Here is an 18,493-nt window from a genome sequence, read left to right on the forward strand (position 1 = left end):
TTACATAAATTTTATGCCATAAACATAGCCTTCCCTCTTATCTACAAAGAAATACTGACAGGCCTTCATAGCATCGCTTATTATCATTTCGTATTGAAAGTAGCACTTGCTAACCTTTTCATTTTGAGAGTCGTGAGCGCAAATAATTGACCGCCAGAGGAGCAAATTTAAGCACCACACGAAACTGAATATTATGCTATTATAAAATCGACCATAAACACCAAACAGTATATATACCAAGATGATAAAGACGAGATTAATTGCAGGGAATGATAGTGACATAGACGCGGAAATGCCTTTCGCATTTTCAAGACAGATTATTACTGAACCATTATTATTCATGAAACAAAAACACATTACATATACAGTCACTAGCAAATAGTGATCACCCATCCGCTTTGACTACCTTAATGTTGTCAGTACACTGACTTCACTACAATAACAAATCAGTTCACTTCCACTATTGTTTCACTGTAGTGATTTAATTGCAACAGCCTTGCAATGCAACAATCATTCCTTCTCTTGAGCAAAATGATCGAAAGAGTCTAGCTAGAATCGATAGGGAGACGTTTGTGCAGAATACCTGGAGGGTTCACTCGCTCAATTGCAGTTACTATTTTCAGGCTTCCCTGACCATAAATCACTCAAGGTTTTGGTTTTGGAGGGAATGGCCCTTGTGTGGTCGACATTAACCCGCATATCCACCTTGACCTCGTAGGTATATTGATATCTAGTAAGTATTAAAGGTATAATTATGAAGGAATACAAAATGAAGAAATGAGTAATACGATGATTGGTTCATTTATTTCAATGTGGTATCAATACGTCGGAGGTCAAGCGCTTTAATTTTAACGCATCCTGACCTCACCGTTGAGTATTAGCTAACCAGACCGAAATATAAAGTGGAAACGTTGAAAACAGCCTTTTTATTTCGGAATATCTTGGGAAAGGACTTGGTCGAACATTGTGGTTTCTAAATTCTCTTCATATGCACGTGTGTCCACATGCGCGCCTGTTTGTGTCAATATGTAAACAGTGAATGCATTATATTCAGTTTTGATGACCTCGGGACAAAGCCAGCCAGAGGTCACAATATGTTTATACACTTTAAGGATGCTTCAATAATAATAAAAAAAATTAAAACTGAATGCAAATGTTTCTAGTCACTTTAGTAGGTTTGAGATATTTCTATCGAGACCACCTCGCAGTGAGTTTTGCTATGAAATTAAATTCACCATTATTTTCCAAATTGTCCCCCCAAAACAAAACTACAACTCATAGTGGCAGAAAGAGATAATTACAAATGACATTTGGGTCTTGCAAAATTTTCTGGTATGTGAGAAACTAACTTCTTTTTTTTCACCAGCTTTGTAATTTTATGAATCATATCAATACAAGCTGCTGACATAAAGTTAAAATTAAGCAGTTAAAATCAAACCTTAGCACTAGCTGAACAACATTGAATAAATAATGGCTCACCTATCCAGTTTGTTATTCAAAGTACTTTCAGACAGCAGTAATGCGAGCAGCATTATACTACGAGCGACTTTTTGGTTTAATGCTGTGAAGACTGAAAAATGTGCAAACCTATAATTTGCTTCCTATAACTGTTTACATGCTCAGTAGCATTAATTGGTGCTACTTTGGATTGTTATCTACGCTTCACCTCCTAGGTGCTGGTACTAAGCATGGTGGAAGCTCCTTGGGACACCGTGTTTAGTACTAGCCCCTCGGGGATCAAAGTTTTATATACATCCATTTCTGTACTGTGTGGTCGACAAATTACATTAATAAACGATATCTTTGATCCCCAGGGGGGCTAGTACTAAACACGGCGTCCCATTGAGCTACTGACATGTTTAGTACTAGCACCTCAGAGATGAAGCGTAGATAGCGAGCCAAAGTAGCACCCATTAATTTCGGTAATCTCAGTTGTATGCCTATTTTGATAATATAACCTGGGTTGAATTTCTTCACATGAATGACCACTTGATTCATTGTTTGTGTAAGTGCAGAAGATATCCAAGACAGAACTCTCAATGTAAGGGATCGACTCAGCTGTAAGACTCTGAATCATTAAGTTGATTCGGATCCGGTCTTGGCCCTCAGTGGTGTGAACTCGTTCTCGAACTTGGTCTAGGAAGTTTGGACTTAACTACTAACCAGATATTTTTGTACATGCATGTGCATGTTTCTGTCATGTATGCATGTCTGCAATCCTTCTCTAGATATCTTTTACTTGAGACATGTTTAGGAAGAACGCTATTACACAGAATCGGTATACCCAAAAAGTTAGGATGAGAAATAGACCAGAGATTCTTCAAGGCTGGCAGATGCATGGAAAAGACATGGCTGGGGGATGTCGATCATCATTTGGTCATGAGATGGCCACTATGATCTTTCAAAAGGCCTCTGATGTGACAGCTGGAGAGGTGCACTCACACTGGGAGAGTCTTGCGGCGATCTTCATCTTTCTGCCACAAGAGGTTTTTTTAAAGGGTCCTTTTCTAAGCAATGTGGGGACCAACGGCCGTCCCTGCTCCCCCCACCCCTACTGGAGAGAGATCGTAATCTGGATACCTCTTGACGTCCTTTAGATGTGATTATCCGGTTATTACAAGGAAAAAGAAAAAGTCTATTTAAAAAATGATGATTCAGTTACGTGTGGGAATATTCTTTTGGGAAAAGTACAGACGTTCATCAGGCAAAGGAGTATCTCTTTACTGCTGTTACTGGATTAATGTTTAAAAAAAAAAAAGAAAAAAAAAAAAACAAGGCTTACTTAGGATAAAGTATGATAACACACCACCATTCTAGAAACTGGAATGTCGGCATCAAGAGAGGAATAAAAATCCGTCTTCTTAAGATGCCTAAATTTTATATTTCTATATAAAACTAATTTGTCGCGTTCAGATATCTGCAATGGTCAAGAGACGGAAGCATAAGCCTTCCCTGACAGACATACGCAATTTGACAGGAATGAGAGATTACAAATAGATTATGAAATATCTTCGGTGGATAAGAACACTTTACAAGCACACAAAATCATAACAGCAACAACAGCACTGGAGGAACACAGACAGGATATAAAGAAGAAAATAGATCTAGACAGCCGATGGCAGTAGGGTGTAAGGTCTTAATGGCCGTAAACAAGAGTTTATTACAGGTGTAAAATACTCTCGTGAAGACAAGTGACAGCGCCGTTAGTCCTTGGCGCGGGGCACGAGACGTCATAAAAGGGTCGACATTGTGCTCTGAACTTACGCATACTAAGTGTGGTCGATAGTAAGGAAATGTGAAGGTAAGAGACTAGCAAGTGGAAGAAGAAGAAGAAGAAGAAGAAAAATGAGGGCTTAATACCGATTAGTTGATTGCGTTACGTGATGATGATAGAATAAGAAGGGAAAGAAAATCATTTAGTTCTAAATAAAGAAGAGGAAGCACTAACACGCATTATATACGCACTATATATATTGTCAAAATTTACAGAAGCACTTTCATTTTTATTTAATGAAAATACGTCGGAAATATAGACATGCGCACGCACAGACACACACACACACACACACACACGTCAATTCATTTAAAGTAAGTTACACACATCGACCTCGTTATCTGTCCAGAACAGACTTCTAGTTGGTACACTTGCTAGGTATTGAAAAGTGAGCATTTATTTGTAATTGATGTTATAATGAGTTAATCATTAATATTTCACTGTTAATCATGTTCGAGTGACTTCTGTATCATTTTCATGTAAACTATCTTGTTAAGTTAGTCCTTTTTCACAGCTATGAAAAAACCACAACTGGTTACCAGTGTGCTAGTTGTGGAGTTTGTGTGAAATAGAGTCAGTGAGAATGGAAACGCTGGAGATCATGGGGAGACTTCCTCAGAGAATAGGAACCTCCAACATTTATTTTTATAATGAAGACTGAAAATGTGAAGATCCTCTTATTCAAGACCTCCCCATCTAAATTCATCTTAACACACACACACACACACACACACACACACACACACACATATATATATATATATATATATATATATATATATATATATATATATATATATATATACATAAATGTCTTTTACTGTAATACAACAGTATAATATGAAGATAAAAAGGGCCCATAAAACACTATTTAAACGTTGCAACCATATATTTTGAGCACTTCCTTCTGTGCCCTTGTTCACTGGTAAAATATGGACAGATGATATGCTATAAGAGTATATATATATAAATCATATGTAGGTGTGGCAGTAAGTCTCCGTTGGTATGCAGGTGACGGTTTCCCAGGAAGGATGGAAATTAACAATTCCCTGGAGTTTTTTGGACTCATTAACTCCCATCTGGCGATGCATCTGGTGATCATATCTTCTGGAACAACTGCTTAAGAAGAGGCCTGAGGATTAACTCGTTGATGTCATCCGATTTCCAATGTCCTCCTGACTAGTTCATATTGTTGGTTTGATTGATGATAGCAGATTCCAGCATCTTCCTTTTGTATGGACAGCTACTTTTGAAAACCAGCTCTGCCCCAGTCCTGTTTATGGTATGGCCTTTATCCCTGATATATAGGGAAATTCCTGAACCCTCTGAAGCATGCTGCACTGATCTTTTGTGCTTTCTTAATCTTTGCAAGATGGATCTACCTGTTTCCCCAACATACAGCTCATTACAATTGTTGCACGGAGTCTTGTAAACTTCGGCTTCTTCCCCTTTTTATTTAAGTATATATATGTTAATGAGCGAGCCCCCGATGGATTTGAGTTGTTCTGTGGCTTTTTTGGATGTTTTCATTGTGTAGAAGCTTTATTTTGTTGTTCAGATCTATTTGTATGTTGTGAGTGGGACCTCTGTAGTACATTTTATTCGCTTTATTAATAGCCCTCTCACAAAGATTAATAGTGCACAAGCACAAGGATGAACAGATGATTCTGCAGCTAACAACTCCATCTGCAATCAAGAACGCATCCGGTTACTTACACAAAAATAGGTAACATTATTAAGGAATCGAGGGGATTGCACATAAGGTGCCAAAGCAACTGGATTCTAGGCACTGGTATACACATGAACTTTGAATGTTTACTCACTGCACCACACAAATCAGGTCTTGTGAAAAGATCACACCTCAGAAAGGAAAATAAATTCAGTAGAAGAATATTAGGTACATGACTGGTTCAAAACCTCGTTTCGGGTACTTTACTTTTCAGTCGGAGACAGGGGACCTTGTCTTCAGTGCCAGCAGTGAGGGCATGAATTAGGGGCTTTCACCACAAACAAAGACTCAGGCTCAAAGCAGCCATGTGGGAAGAATCAGGGGCTCTGATGGAGCAGATGAGATAAGGGACAAGTGTCTTGAGTCCAGGGTCGGGTGTTTCTGGTGAGTGGTGCTTGGGCGCTGTCTTTTAAGACCTCGGCAGATTATGATTCCTCTCCTCCCAGATGGCAGTGCATGCTTGCTTTGCGGTCAGTTTTCTATGCTTTCCATGCTTTTGAGCCATGTAGTATGCCCTGGCCATATGATGATTCTGTTGTTAAGGCCTGGGCAATGTCTCTTTTGGAGTTAATCCCCTTTGCTGGCTCATCTGTGCCCCCGATGGGGCTTTGGAAGAGAGGCTCGAGCAACCACTAGGTCAAGGAGGATAAAGAGATTATTATTAAGGGGTGTGAAATGAGAGATTCTTCCAGGAAGGGGCAATTTTTCCCATATGGTAACCTGCCTTTGTAAGTTAGCAGCGTTATTAACGTGACTAGCTTTATTTCAATAGAATAAGTGAATTGCGTTGATCTGGTTCATCATTCCACATTTAGATGGAGAAGTGGCTTACATTCGTGACAATATATATATATATATATATATATATATATATATATATATATATATATATATATATATATATATATATATATATATATATATATATATATATATATATATATATATGAATATAAAAAAAGGCCCATAAAACACTATTTAAACGTTGCAACCATATATTTCTGGCACTTGCTTCTGTGCTCCTGTTCACTGGTAGAATATGGACAGATGAAATGTTACAAGGGTATATATACAAAACATATATTGGTGTGGCATTGTCTCCGATGGTATGCAGGTGACCGTTTCCTAAGAAGGAGGTGAGTAACCAATTCCCTAGTGGTTTTTGGCCTCATTAACTCCCGTTTGGCGACGATTCTGGAGGTCTTGTTCTCTGGGCCACCTTCTTCAGAAGAGGTCTGAGGATTAAAGCGTTGATGTCGTCCGATTTCCAATGTCCTCCTGACAAGTTCATGTTGTTGGTTTGATTGATGATAGCAGATTCCAGCAACTTTCTTTTGTACGGACAGCTACTTTTGAAAACCAGCTCCGCGCCCGCCCCCCCCCCCCAGCTTATGGAATGGCCAGTGTCTCTGATATGTAGGAAGATCCCGAACTCTCCGAAGCATATCTTACCGACCTTTTGTGCTCTATTATTCTTTGCGAGAGCGATCTACCTGTCTCCCCTATGTAAACCTCACTACAGTTACTGCACGGTATCTCGTAAACTCCGGCTTCTTCCCCTTTGTTATTTAAGTATACGTTAATGAGCGAGCTCCCAATGGATTTGGGATAATGGAAGATGAAAGGATTGTTAGACCTGAGTTGTTCTGTGGCTTTTTGGATGTTTTCGTCGTACGGTAGCTTTATTTTGTTGTTAAAATCTATTTGTCTGTTGTGAGTGGGACCTTTGTAGTATATTTTATTCGCTTTGTTGATAGCCTTCTCGATAATGTGGGGTGGGTAGAGCAGTTGCGTTAGGTGTTGGCTGATCGTGTTGAATTCTTTGTCTAGGTACCCATTGAACATATTCTAAGGCCCCTGAGGAATAAGTTGCACCCTACCATGATCTTCACGGAGACATCGTGGTAGCTTAAGAAATGAATATAGGAAACAGCGAAAGTGGGTTTCCTATATACTGTGAAGGCATATCTGTTCTGTTCTCTCATGATCAGTACATCTAGGATCGGCAATTTTCCTTCCTTTTCCCATTCCGTTTTGAATTTTATGGTCGGAACTAGCGAATTTAGCCTATTAAAAAATTCATTTAAGTCTCCCCAGCTATTGTCCCAGAAAGTAAAAATATCGTCTACGTATCTAAGAAAGATCATATTGCGGGGTTTGATGGACGACAAAAGTTCTGTTTCAAAATATTTCATGTACAAGTTTGCTAAAAGGGGTGATAGGGGACTTCCCATGCTACAGCCAAATTTTTGTTTGTAAAAATTACTATTGAAAGAAAACACGTTGTTAGTTACACAGAGGATGATAAGAGGAAAATAGTCTTCATATGGTTGTAACTTCCTCCTAAGAAAGACTACACGTCGGCGATCGGGACTTTAGTAAATAATGACTCGACGTCTAGGCTGAGCAATTTGATGTTGTTTGAGGGGATGTTTAAAGTATTAAATTTTTGTATAAAATCCTCTGCATGTTTGACGTGGGAGGATGAGAAGGTTCCTAGAAAGGGTGATAACAGGTCTGCGAGCCATTTTGATAGTTTGCACATGAATGAGCCCCTGCTAGATATTATGGGGCATAAAGGAATCCCATCTTTATGTGATTTTAGGAGGCTGTAAAAATAGGGGAGAGAGGGGTTGATTACCTTGAATGTCTCTAGTAGTTCTATGTCCTTCTTATTGCCCCCTTTGGCGGAGCTGGTTTGCAAAAGTAGCTGCCCGTACAAAAGAAAGATGCTGGAATCTGCTATCATCAATCAAACCAACAACATGAACTTGTCAGGAGGACATTAGAAATTGGACGACATCGACGCTTTAATCCTCAGACCTCTTCTGAAGAAGGTGCCCCAGAGAACAAGACCTCCAGAATCGTCGCCAAACGGGATAAAAACCACTGAGGCCAAAACCACTAGGAACACTTGGTTTTGTATATATACCCTTGTAACATTTCATCCTATCTTAGGGCAAACAAAGTCACCTGCATATAATATATATATATATATATTATATATATATATATATATATATATATATATATATATATATATATGTGTATATATATATATATATATATATATATATATATATATATATATATATATATATATATATATATATATATATATATATATATATATATATATATATATATATATATATATATATATATATATATATATATATATATATATATATACATACACACACACACACACACGCACAACTGACTACAGAAACATGTTCACCATGCTGCCGGGTTTTCGATGAGCGATGTTAAGCAACAGTGGTTGGATAGGTGACCAACGATAAAAATCGACCGTGGCCGAAGCATAAGCTATACAAACGAGGTGAAAACCGTAGGGCTCCTTCCACGCTGAAGAAGAAAAGTTTTGATGCAACAACGTTTGTACAAACACACGAATACATGCTTACTCACATGTTTATAATATAGGCTATGTATATTTAGGCTGTATATGCATAAATGTATTTTTATATATAAATAATATACGTGTATATACGTATGTTGTATTTGTGTATACAATATGTATATGTATATATATATATATATATATATATATATATATATATATATATATATATATATATATATATATATATATATATAAATAGAGATTCATTTGCATTATACTTAGATAACCACATTTTATCTAAATAACCAAAATTTTTGTTATAAACTGGCGCTAATCCGAAGCCTACACATATATGGCAGAAACAGATACATAAAGAATGTACACCGCTGGAGAATATTATGTTATTATAAAATTACTTTTGAACAACGAGTTTTTAATTACTTGGTTAATATGGGGGATTTTCGGGCTACTACAGGAAATCTCTTCGCCTCTTACGTAACCTGACCTAATCTCTGGAGATTAACCGAATTTTTGCCCGATACTGGAGGAAATTTTTCGAATTTTACGGTGGAAGAGCGGATAATGAATTATATTTTCATGCTGACTCCATATTTTTGTGAACAGCAATAATAATAATAATAATAATAATAATAATAATAATAATAATAATAATAATAATAATAATAATAATAATAATAATTATTATTATTATTATTATTATTATTATTATTATTATTATTATTATTATTATTATTATTATTATAACTTTGCATTACTGGCTTCTATGCTACGAAAGAAATGTGCAGCTCAATTCGACAATGATATGTAATCTATAAAATATATTACTATTTTACCTTGTGTCAAACTAAGTGTTGATGTTGATCACTTAGTATATTGTAAATATTCCATAATGCTGTTAAGTAAGGAAGAGAAATTTCATATCATCTGAAAAAAATATCTTCAAATGATAATTTACTCCTCTCTATTAGATATTTCTCCATTTCATATTCTTTTGCAGGACTTCAGCGATGACGATCAGGAGGATAAAGGACAAAAACTTAGCTTCATCCCCCTTTTACTTGTCCTCCGCCAAATCATTGCCATCTTCTGCGTATACCTCACTGGCACCCGGAAGTCTGCAGGGCCTGACAAGCATCTCGGGATACGCACTGGAACGCTCCACCTCAACTCACTGGTGCATTGAAGCCTCCAGGGCGTCGTGTTCCAGTGTACAACCGAGACTCCTGCTACACTTCTTTCTCATTCTCCTACACCTTGTTGCAGGTAAAAAAATATAGATAAATAAAGAGAGGAGTGGGAATGACTGAGATATTCAACGTACACTCGGCAAGAAAAATGATGATACATTTTTCATTAGATTTCGTTCATCGAATTTCAATTTTTTTCTTACAGGAAACACATAATCTCGGTAAATTTACTCTAGAATATGAAAATACAATGCAAATTATATCATATATGTTAAATCTGCAAAACAAATTACGTTCAGATACTTAAAAACACCATGCATGTCCGAAGTAATCAGAATTTCTCAGATGGCTTCGTTCATAGAGATCTAAAAGATAGTATGTGGATATCTCGGTGTACTACTATTCATCAGAACGGCAATATTTACTCGTTTACCGTTATGAACAGGCTTATTATTGCATCATCATACGAGGTAATGATAATTTCTTTAATTTTTACACATTCATGTTTGTATTTCACGGTGTTGAAAGTCAGGTGGAATTAATGGCAGTAAATGTTGTGACACCTAGGGTAGGTTGACCAAATCTATTTAAGTCCGCAAGAGCGTTCTCCATGATGTGAAGGGCAGCGCGGGAGCTTCAGGGGGAAAACACAAGTAACTGGATGTTTCTTGACATTGCCATAGTTTCTCTCTCTCTCTCTCTCTCTCTCTCTCTCTCTCTCTCTCTCTCTCTCTCTCTCTCTCTCATTGCTAAAACATACTATACAAATATAATATAGCTCAATCTCTAAAAGAAAAAAATAATGAAATGAGTAGCTCTACTGATAGGCCTAGGCTTACACAACAGCAACTCTCTCTCTCTCTCTCTTTCTCTCTCTCTCTCTCTCTCTCTCTCTCTCTCTCTCTCTCTCTCTCTCTCTCTCCATTGCTAAAACATACTTTACAAATACAGTATTGCTCAAACTCTAAAAGAAAAAAAATAATGAACCGAGTAGCTGTACAGTACATATAGGCTTGGCTTACACAACAGCAGATTCTCTCTCTCTCTCTCTCTCATCATAACATTGCATTTGTTCCTTTTTGTTGGACATTGCTCAAATTTAGCTCTTCATTTCGTTATAGAAGATCGCGTTTCCGATTATGCAAGCATTCCGTTCAATGTGGTGTCATAAATTCATTTGTGTAAGGTTGCTTGGTAAGTTATGTCGAAAAATGTTTATTTTGCTCAGAACTGTCGCTGCAAATTACAACTTGAACAAATGCTGTAAAGCTTACTACTGCATTTAAGTATCAATGATATCAGAACTGTAGAATATGATCGAAAGTTATAGGAGGTCAAGCAAAAAGCAAACACATTAAGACTGAAGCTCCTCCCCTTTCTAAAGTTGCCAGATATCGCATTAATTAGCAATATATGTCCGAAGATTAAAAAAAACAGTATCCTCACTGTACACTCGGCAAGGAAAGTGAGGATACAGTTTTTTTAAATCTTCGGACAAATGTTGCTCAATAATGCGACATCTGGCAACTTTAGAAAGGGAGGAGCGTCTGTCTTATTGTGTTTGTTTTTTGCTTGATCTCCTATAACTTTCAATTATATATTCTGAAATCATTGATATTAAATATATAACCTATATAATATGCATAGCAAAATAAACGTTTTTCGACATAACTACCAAGTAACCTATAAATATGACACCACAATGAACGGAACGTTTGTTAATCAGAGACGCGATCTTTATAATCAAGAGTTAAATTTGAGCAATGTTTAACGAAAAACCAATAAAGGAACGGCTGAGAGAGAGAGAGAAGAGAGAGAGAGAGAGAGAGAGAGAGAGAGAGAGAGAGAGAGAGAGAGTCTGCTTCTATATGATCCCATTATTTTTTCTTTAGAGATCAAGCGAATATTTGTATAATTCAATGTTCCGAAGAAACATCCAGTTGCTTTTGTTTTCCACGTGATCATATGAGAACGCTCTGATTTAAATAGATTTGGTCTTATTCACTGTCACAGATTTACCGGGATAATTCCACCTGACTTTTAACACCGTGAAATAAATGTTGTCTCATTATTGGGTCATAATAAGTCTGTCCATAACAGAAAACGAGTAAATATTGCCATTCTGGGAAAATATCTTTTAGATCTCTATGAACGAAGTCATGCAAGCGGTTTTTAGCTTGTTTTGCAGGTAATTTTGCATTGTATTTTCATATTCTAGAGTAAATTTACAGTTGCTTCTCAGGTTCCAAAACTGTATCTCTTTTCTTGCCGACTTGTATGGCCCAGTGGATGTGAACGAAGAGAAATTGTAATGAGGCAGGGTCTTGTTGGTGATCTATATTTTAGTTTCCACAACTGAGATTATTTAGGTATGACCAAAAGATATATATCAAGTTTCAGTATTATTTGCTACGGTTTATTATCACAAAAAGTTTATGAGAGAAATGAATCATGCCAACAGATTAGCGTAGACGTCTAACTAACTTAAATTTCCACTGTGCAGTGTATTTGTGTAAGATTGATCCAAATATTGATAGTTATTTTATTATGTTGATGTCTGATATCATATAGAGCGAGCGAGGTATATCAAAAAGGTTAAGGTTTGAAAAATATATTGCTCTTTGCGTCGTATTTTCCTAAGTAGTATATTGTTTGCATTTTGGACTAACTATGGCTGTCTTGCATTATAAATGGCTTTGTGAGAAATAACGAACCACTAACATGGTTGGAATAGTCAAACATATATAATGTATAGAATAAAATATGATACTGGATTGATGCCATAACTGAATCATAAATATAAAACTGAGTTTGTTAACAATAATTGAATAACTGTCAAATATTTATGTTTATTGAATTATTCGCAGTATTTCCAAGAAAGACGGGTTGAGAAGAATATATGAATATCTTTGTCGTCATTTTTCAAATGAATTTCATTAATTTTATTAAAAATAAGGTCATGACCATACATTACAGGGAAAGTATAGCAATTTTGCTGTAATTTTACGATCAAACCAAGTTTATGAAACAGTATAATTGCTGGGATGCACAGTCGTTGTGAAATTTCGCCTGAAAGCAGTACAACCGCCATAACAGAAAGTCTAGCAAAGTTCTGTATTTGATATTGAATGATTTTTAGGTCAGGAAATAAAGAGTAAGTGAAATATACTAGCAAACAACTCCCTCTACAATTAGTGTATATTACTGAATCCAATGAGAGGAGATAAGAAAAGAGCTAATTGCCGCAACGACGCATAAAGAGGAGAAATATTGCAGCTCTGAAAAATGATTTCTCACTGTTACATCTTTGACTCGAGAGGACATATCTAAGTTTCATCTGAAATATCCTTTGTCGAGTTAATGAATTAATGTAATTTATGAAATGTATGTCCTTGTCGTTGGAATAAATATTCACATGCACAAATATGTACTCTATAACATCTGTTTGTTGTAACATTTTACTTGGTAATGATTACTTAAAATTGTCATACTATAAAGACAGACAATTCTGGCTTGAATAACTTAAATTTGAATAAGGTTAAAGTAGGGGAAAACAATATAGAGGGATAAGAGATTACTCTGCAACAAATGGATTAACATGCTCAAACTCCTTAATTGAAGGAAGGTTGAATTGGTTCTAGTGCGACAAAACTCAAAGAATGTGAGACGGTCTGTTTGCGAAATCTCGATAGCAAGGAAATTACATGAACTTTCGCCCACATTGGACACAGTCTAGTTTCCCCTTGCTTCAAGTAAAGTTATAACACAACGGATGTCTATGCAGGAAGATATAGCATGCAGTTTCATATTATTGAAGGCTAATTCTCTTCCGAACAATGGGATCGAGACAAAAGGCTGCCTGAAAATTACTTACTTAACTTTCCCTAATTCCAACTTACTGCATGGGAATAGTTTACAGTGTCACTAGGCAATATTGATTATTCTTACACTAGACTTCATAAAAGAAATATGGTTATACCAGGTTCTCGTAGATGGTTGCGAAGTGGTGAAAACAAAGGAAAATGGAAATACAGGCGAGAGATACTAGCCAGTCGACAAAGATTTGGCAAATTTCAAACTTACCATTGACGTGGGTTGCTTGCGCATGCAACTGACGATCAGAAGTCTTGAAAATACCCGTTTCACCTCACTAGTACCAATGAAACAGTAAGAGGGCAAGCACAAAGAATTAGGACACACAACGTGTGTGACTCCTGCGATGGCAAGTATCTCTCTGACCTCTTTCGGGGTCAAAAACAGGGCGGCTGTTTGTTCGCATCAGTATGCCTATGCCTCAGGCAGTCTGAAAATTTGACAAAATATTGCCAAATGCATAGGACAGAGCAAAAGGAAGCTTAAGACCACCTTCACTAGAAGTTACTTGGTGAAATCCTCCCTGTGGGTCAGGTCTCCAATGCTACATTGTCAGCTACTAAAGACGTCAATTTTTTAAAATCCCACAGCCTACCTCTGCCTGCTGAGCTTCCCCTAGCATAGACAGAGATGCCTTCCTGTCTTTGTTAGAATGATATTTTTACTAAATAATGCAGAGAGGGCAAACAGCAGAAATTTATATATATATATATATATATATATATATATATATATATATATATATATATATATATATATATATATATATATATATATATATATATATATATATATATATATATTATATGAATTTAGTAGTAGAGTCGTTACCACAGGAAAAACTTTTGGCTTTTATCCTGGCTCGGGCCCGACATAAGACCACGATATTTTTGTCACATGGAATGCAAGATCACGGCGCCCTGCGTGAATTAGTTGTGTGAAAGAAGTACCAAACTTATTATTTGACGGGAAACAGTAGTAAAAAGGATAAAAACCGAGTATATACAACTTCTAAAACCATTCATAACACAATAGACCATCTCCCTTCTTCCTTTGTACGGAAATACTTATTTGTAAATCTGGAATGTACTTTGGTTCTGAAGAGTGTTCCATAGAATATTGGACAAAAGTTATTGCTCATATAATGTGGGTTTTTTTTTTTTTTTTTTAGCAAAACTTTGTTAATGTTTGTAATGATACTTGTACCCACACGCAGTGGCGTGACTAGCGGTAGTGGCGTCCGGGGCGGACTCTGAAAGTGCCACCCCATTCCTGTGCTGAAAAGTCCTCAAGTGGTGAAAATGAAACGCACATTTGAAGACTTAACATCTCAATCATTTATTTTATTTCATAAAGCCAAAAGAAAAACGACACAGAGATTGACAACGGAGCCCTACCAGCTTTGTTAGAAGCAAATTCGCTAATATCAGCATTAAAGTCCAGACCTGCTCAAAAGCTGGCAGAGTGTCCCCCACCTCGGACAGTGCCGCCCAGAGCGAATCGCCCCCCCCCCCCATTAGTTACGCCACTGCCTACATGCGAATACTTGTATTGAAAGAAGCACACAGAACACTGCAACACTCATAAGCTGGAAACGAAGGCATTCAAACATTAATTTTTGCTTGTGACAGGTGCGTTGAGCATCAGAGTGCAGGAGATGAGAGTGCCACATCCGGGCGTCGTCGAGCGACCAGCGACCCTCGAATGCGTCTACGACACCGGCCGAGACAATTTCTACTCTATACGCTGGTATTTCAAAGGGGAGCTCTTCTACAGCTTCATCAAGGGGAATAATCCCGAAAAAATAAACCATAATCATACGGATGTTGATGTTGCGGTAAGTTCATGTATATCTGTAACAAGCTTTCAAGGTGTACGTACATATATATACATATGTATATATGTATGTATATATATATATATATATATATATATATATATATATATATATATATATATATATATATATATATATATATATATATATATATATATATATATATATATATATATATATATATATATATATATATATATATATATATATGTGTGTGTGTGTGTGTGTGTGTGTGTGTGTGTGTGTGTGTGTGTGTGTGTGTGTGTGTGTGTAACCATACTTGCTGAGAGAGCCTTTTTACAAAATAATAACAACAAAAAACAGTAGTAAATAATAATAATAATAATAATAATAATAATAATAATAATAATAATAATAATAATAATAATAATAATAATAATAATAATAATGGTTTTCATTATTGCCTAAAATACCACAGCTATGGTGAAATTTATGCTAAACATTCCCGGGATTATTTTCTGAAATTAAAACAAACATCTTTTAGTTACTGGAAGCCCTTATAGGACCCCTTCAGGCAGTGACAAAAGACTTGCAATTAGGCATGAATGATAAACTGAATAGCGAGACACATCATAAGAGAATCAACTGTCTAACAAAATTACTAGCTAAGAGTTATAAAGAATATAAAATGATTGAAAAATATGGAAAGTAACGGTCCATCTCGGAAGGAGAATATCCTTCCCTCCCGTTTCAGTTAGAATTCTCTGACTAATACCGGTATGAATAAAAAAAAAAAGGGATAGAAAATTCAAAGGAAGTAATGTAGAAGGATAGAACTTCAAAAATTACATTTGTTATTCAAGGTCAACGCAAGGGGCCTCAGCTGGGTGAAATTTGTCAATATGATTCTTGGTTGGTAACTATTCCAAAGATTGTTTTCGGTTTATTCTGGAATTACATCTTTCCATATCGAGTAGACAGATTACGTTCTTTCTTAGCTAGAATTATTCTTAGAATGTCATGGTAGACTATACGAAAGATTTATTCATGTGGAATTACTGCTTGCCTTGAATTATGAAGTAAAGAAATCAAGTTTAAGCTTCCCTCTTTCAAAAAAAAAAAAAAAAATCACTAGAAATCAGATTTCATTAAGTTGTTAATTTGGATTATTATTATTATAAAACCATTCGCTCCTGGTCAACTCAAGGTTGCAGAGTCAGCTAAAAGTGAAATCATTGTGATCCTTACCTCATGAGATGGCTGAATAAGTATATTTTTTTGTATTTTGTATTTTGGAGTAGTTTAATGGACATACAAACATGCAGATATAAACATTATTCATGTAAAATGAAAACCTACGATATTCATAAAAACATGTTCGGTCATTTCTTTAAAATTTTCTTGAAATATCTCCAGATAACGTTAATATCTCTATTATGAATTTTCGGCTCCCATGTGACACAGGTAATCTAAATCGGGTTCACAGGCGATGAGGCATCTGAATTCTTCAGGTATATGTATGTATGTTTGAGTTGTAGAAAAGTATTCTTCTTCTATCTTTGTTTTTCTGCCGTATGTATCGCTTTTGAGCATTTTAATGAAACATTTTTTTCTATATGGTAAGATGGCCCACTCCGACACGAGAAAGGTTACTTTAAGAGAAATCGCAGCTGTCGCCGAAGGTCAGTACAGATGCGAAGTCATGGGGAGGACTCCACCACACAAAACCTCACAGTCGTCAGTAAGTATACTTCTTCAAGATTTTCCCCTCTTCCAAACGGACTCCACACACAAAACCTCACAGTCGTCAGTAGTATACCTCTTCAAGATTTTCATATATATATATATATATATATATAATAATATATATATATATACATACATACACACACACACACACACACAAATGGCAAACACACAGGGCTGTAAAATACACAAAATAAAAAATAGACACAAAATGACATTTTAATCCCAGTTTTAAAACATTTTGGTGGAAAGCAACAATAAACCAAAAGTGTGGAAGAAAGAGCGCATCAATGAGCCTACCATCGGAAGTTTATCCTTTTACATTTTGGGAAAGCAAAACAATAAACCACCAAAGGAGAATTTATCCTTGTGGGAGAACCCAGAGTTGTGGGATCTATATATTGATTTAATATTCAAGGCAGGAAAAGTATTCGTAATCACTTTTAGTATGTGTAGTTTAAATGCTTTGTAGTGAATAAAGGAACAGAGGCATGCATTGATAGTTTGGTTACGTTAGGAACAGATTACCGTGGCTGAAGTCTATTAGTCAAGATATTTTTTCACATATACAGTATATGTAGATTAAGGATAGAGGATACGAATTATTTTTGAAAAACTGGGTTAAAAATTGAATTTCGGTGTGGAAGTCTACCAGTTGTGAGACAGAATAGAAACACGGTGTAACAACGTGGAGATAGTATTTAACTGAAATGTTAAGAACAAGTGCTACAAAAGTTTGTACCCTGACCTGCGGATGACCTTATTAAAAAAAAAAAAAAAAAAACTCGTATCAAAACCAAGCTCTGTCCGAGTAATTAAAAGATCTAAATAAGCAAGTTGGTTGTCATGTTCTATGCTCAGTTGAGAATTGTATATTATGGTGTAAGCCGTTAGTATATTTCAAGAAAGTTTCAGCTGCAACCAGGGATCTGAACAAGGGGTTTATTGCTTTACTTCCCAAAATGTAAAATTGGGAAATATGTGGAAATATGTGGGAGCCACTAAGAGATTGTTTTAATACAGATTATTTAATGTTTTCTGTGACTGTAACTTTTGTATGTGTCATTTTAATGATTCTGTTTTGAATTTGTAAATTTTGTATACTATACATCCAAGAAAATGAGACTTAACCTCTCGAAAATTTGGCCAATATATCTAAATGCTACGCTAGCTGTCTCTCGCCTTGTTTCTTCTAAATCTCTGGCGTTCCAGATACCCTAACCTTCCTCTTCACACACACACACACACACACACACACACACACACACACACATATACACACATATATATATATATATATATATATATATATATATATATATATATATATATATATATATATATATATATATATATATATACATACATATCAAGCTGGTTCTCTTACAAAAACAATGGGCTCTATAATGGCTAAGCAGTGAATGAAACTTTCTGCAGAGAAATTCCCCAATATTAGGCGCTTCATCAGCAGTGTATCAAGCCCCTTCACACACATTAG

At 35.9% G+C, this 18,493-nt stretch overlaps 1 protein-coding gene across 1 annotated transcript in view; it reads left to right on the plus strand.

The window, feature by feature from the left end:
- Positions 1-9,386: 9,386 nt before the first annotated feature.
- LOC136828544 (uncharacterized) overlaps positions 9,387-18,493 on the plus strand; it is a 43,776-nt gene continuing 34,669 nt past the window's right edge. Inside the window, exons 1-3 of the mRNA XM_067086567.1 lie at positions 9,387-9,654; positions 15,083-15,288; positions 16,874-16,990. Coding sequence (XP_066942668.1) covers positions 9,399-9,654; positions 15,083-15,288; positions 16,874-16,990 — 579 coding nt within the window. The 5' untranslated portion in view covers positions 9,387-9,398. The remainder of the gene's footprint in view (positions 9,655-15,082; positions 15,289-16,873; positions 16,991-18,493) is intronic.

This window comes from Macrobrachium rosenbergii, chromosome 43 (genome assembly GCF_040412425.1).
Source record: "Macrobrachium rosenbergii isolate ZJJX-2024 chromosome 43, ASM4041242v1, whole genome shotgun sequence".
In the NCBI taxonomy this organism is placed as follows: Eukaryota; Metazoa; Arthropoda; class Malacostraca; order Decapoda; family Palaemonidae; genus Macrobrachium; species Macrobrachium rosenbergii.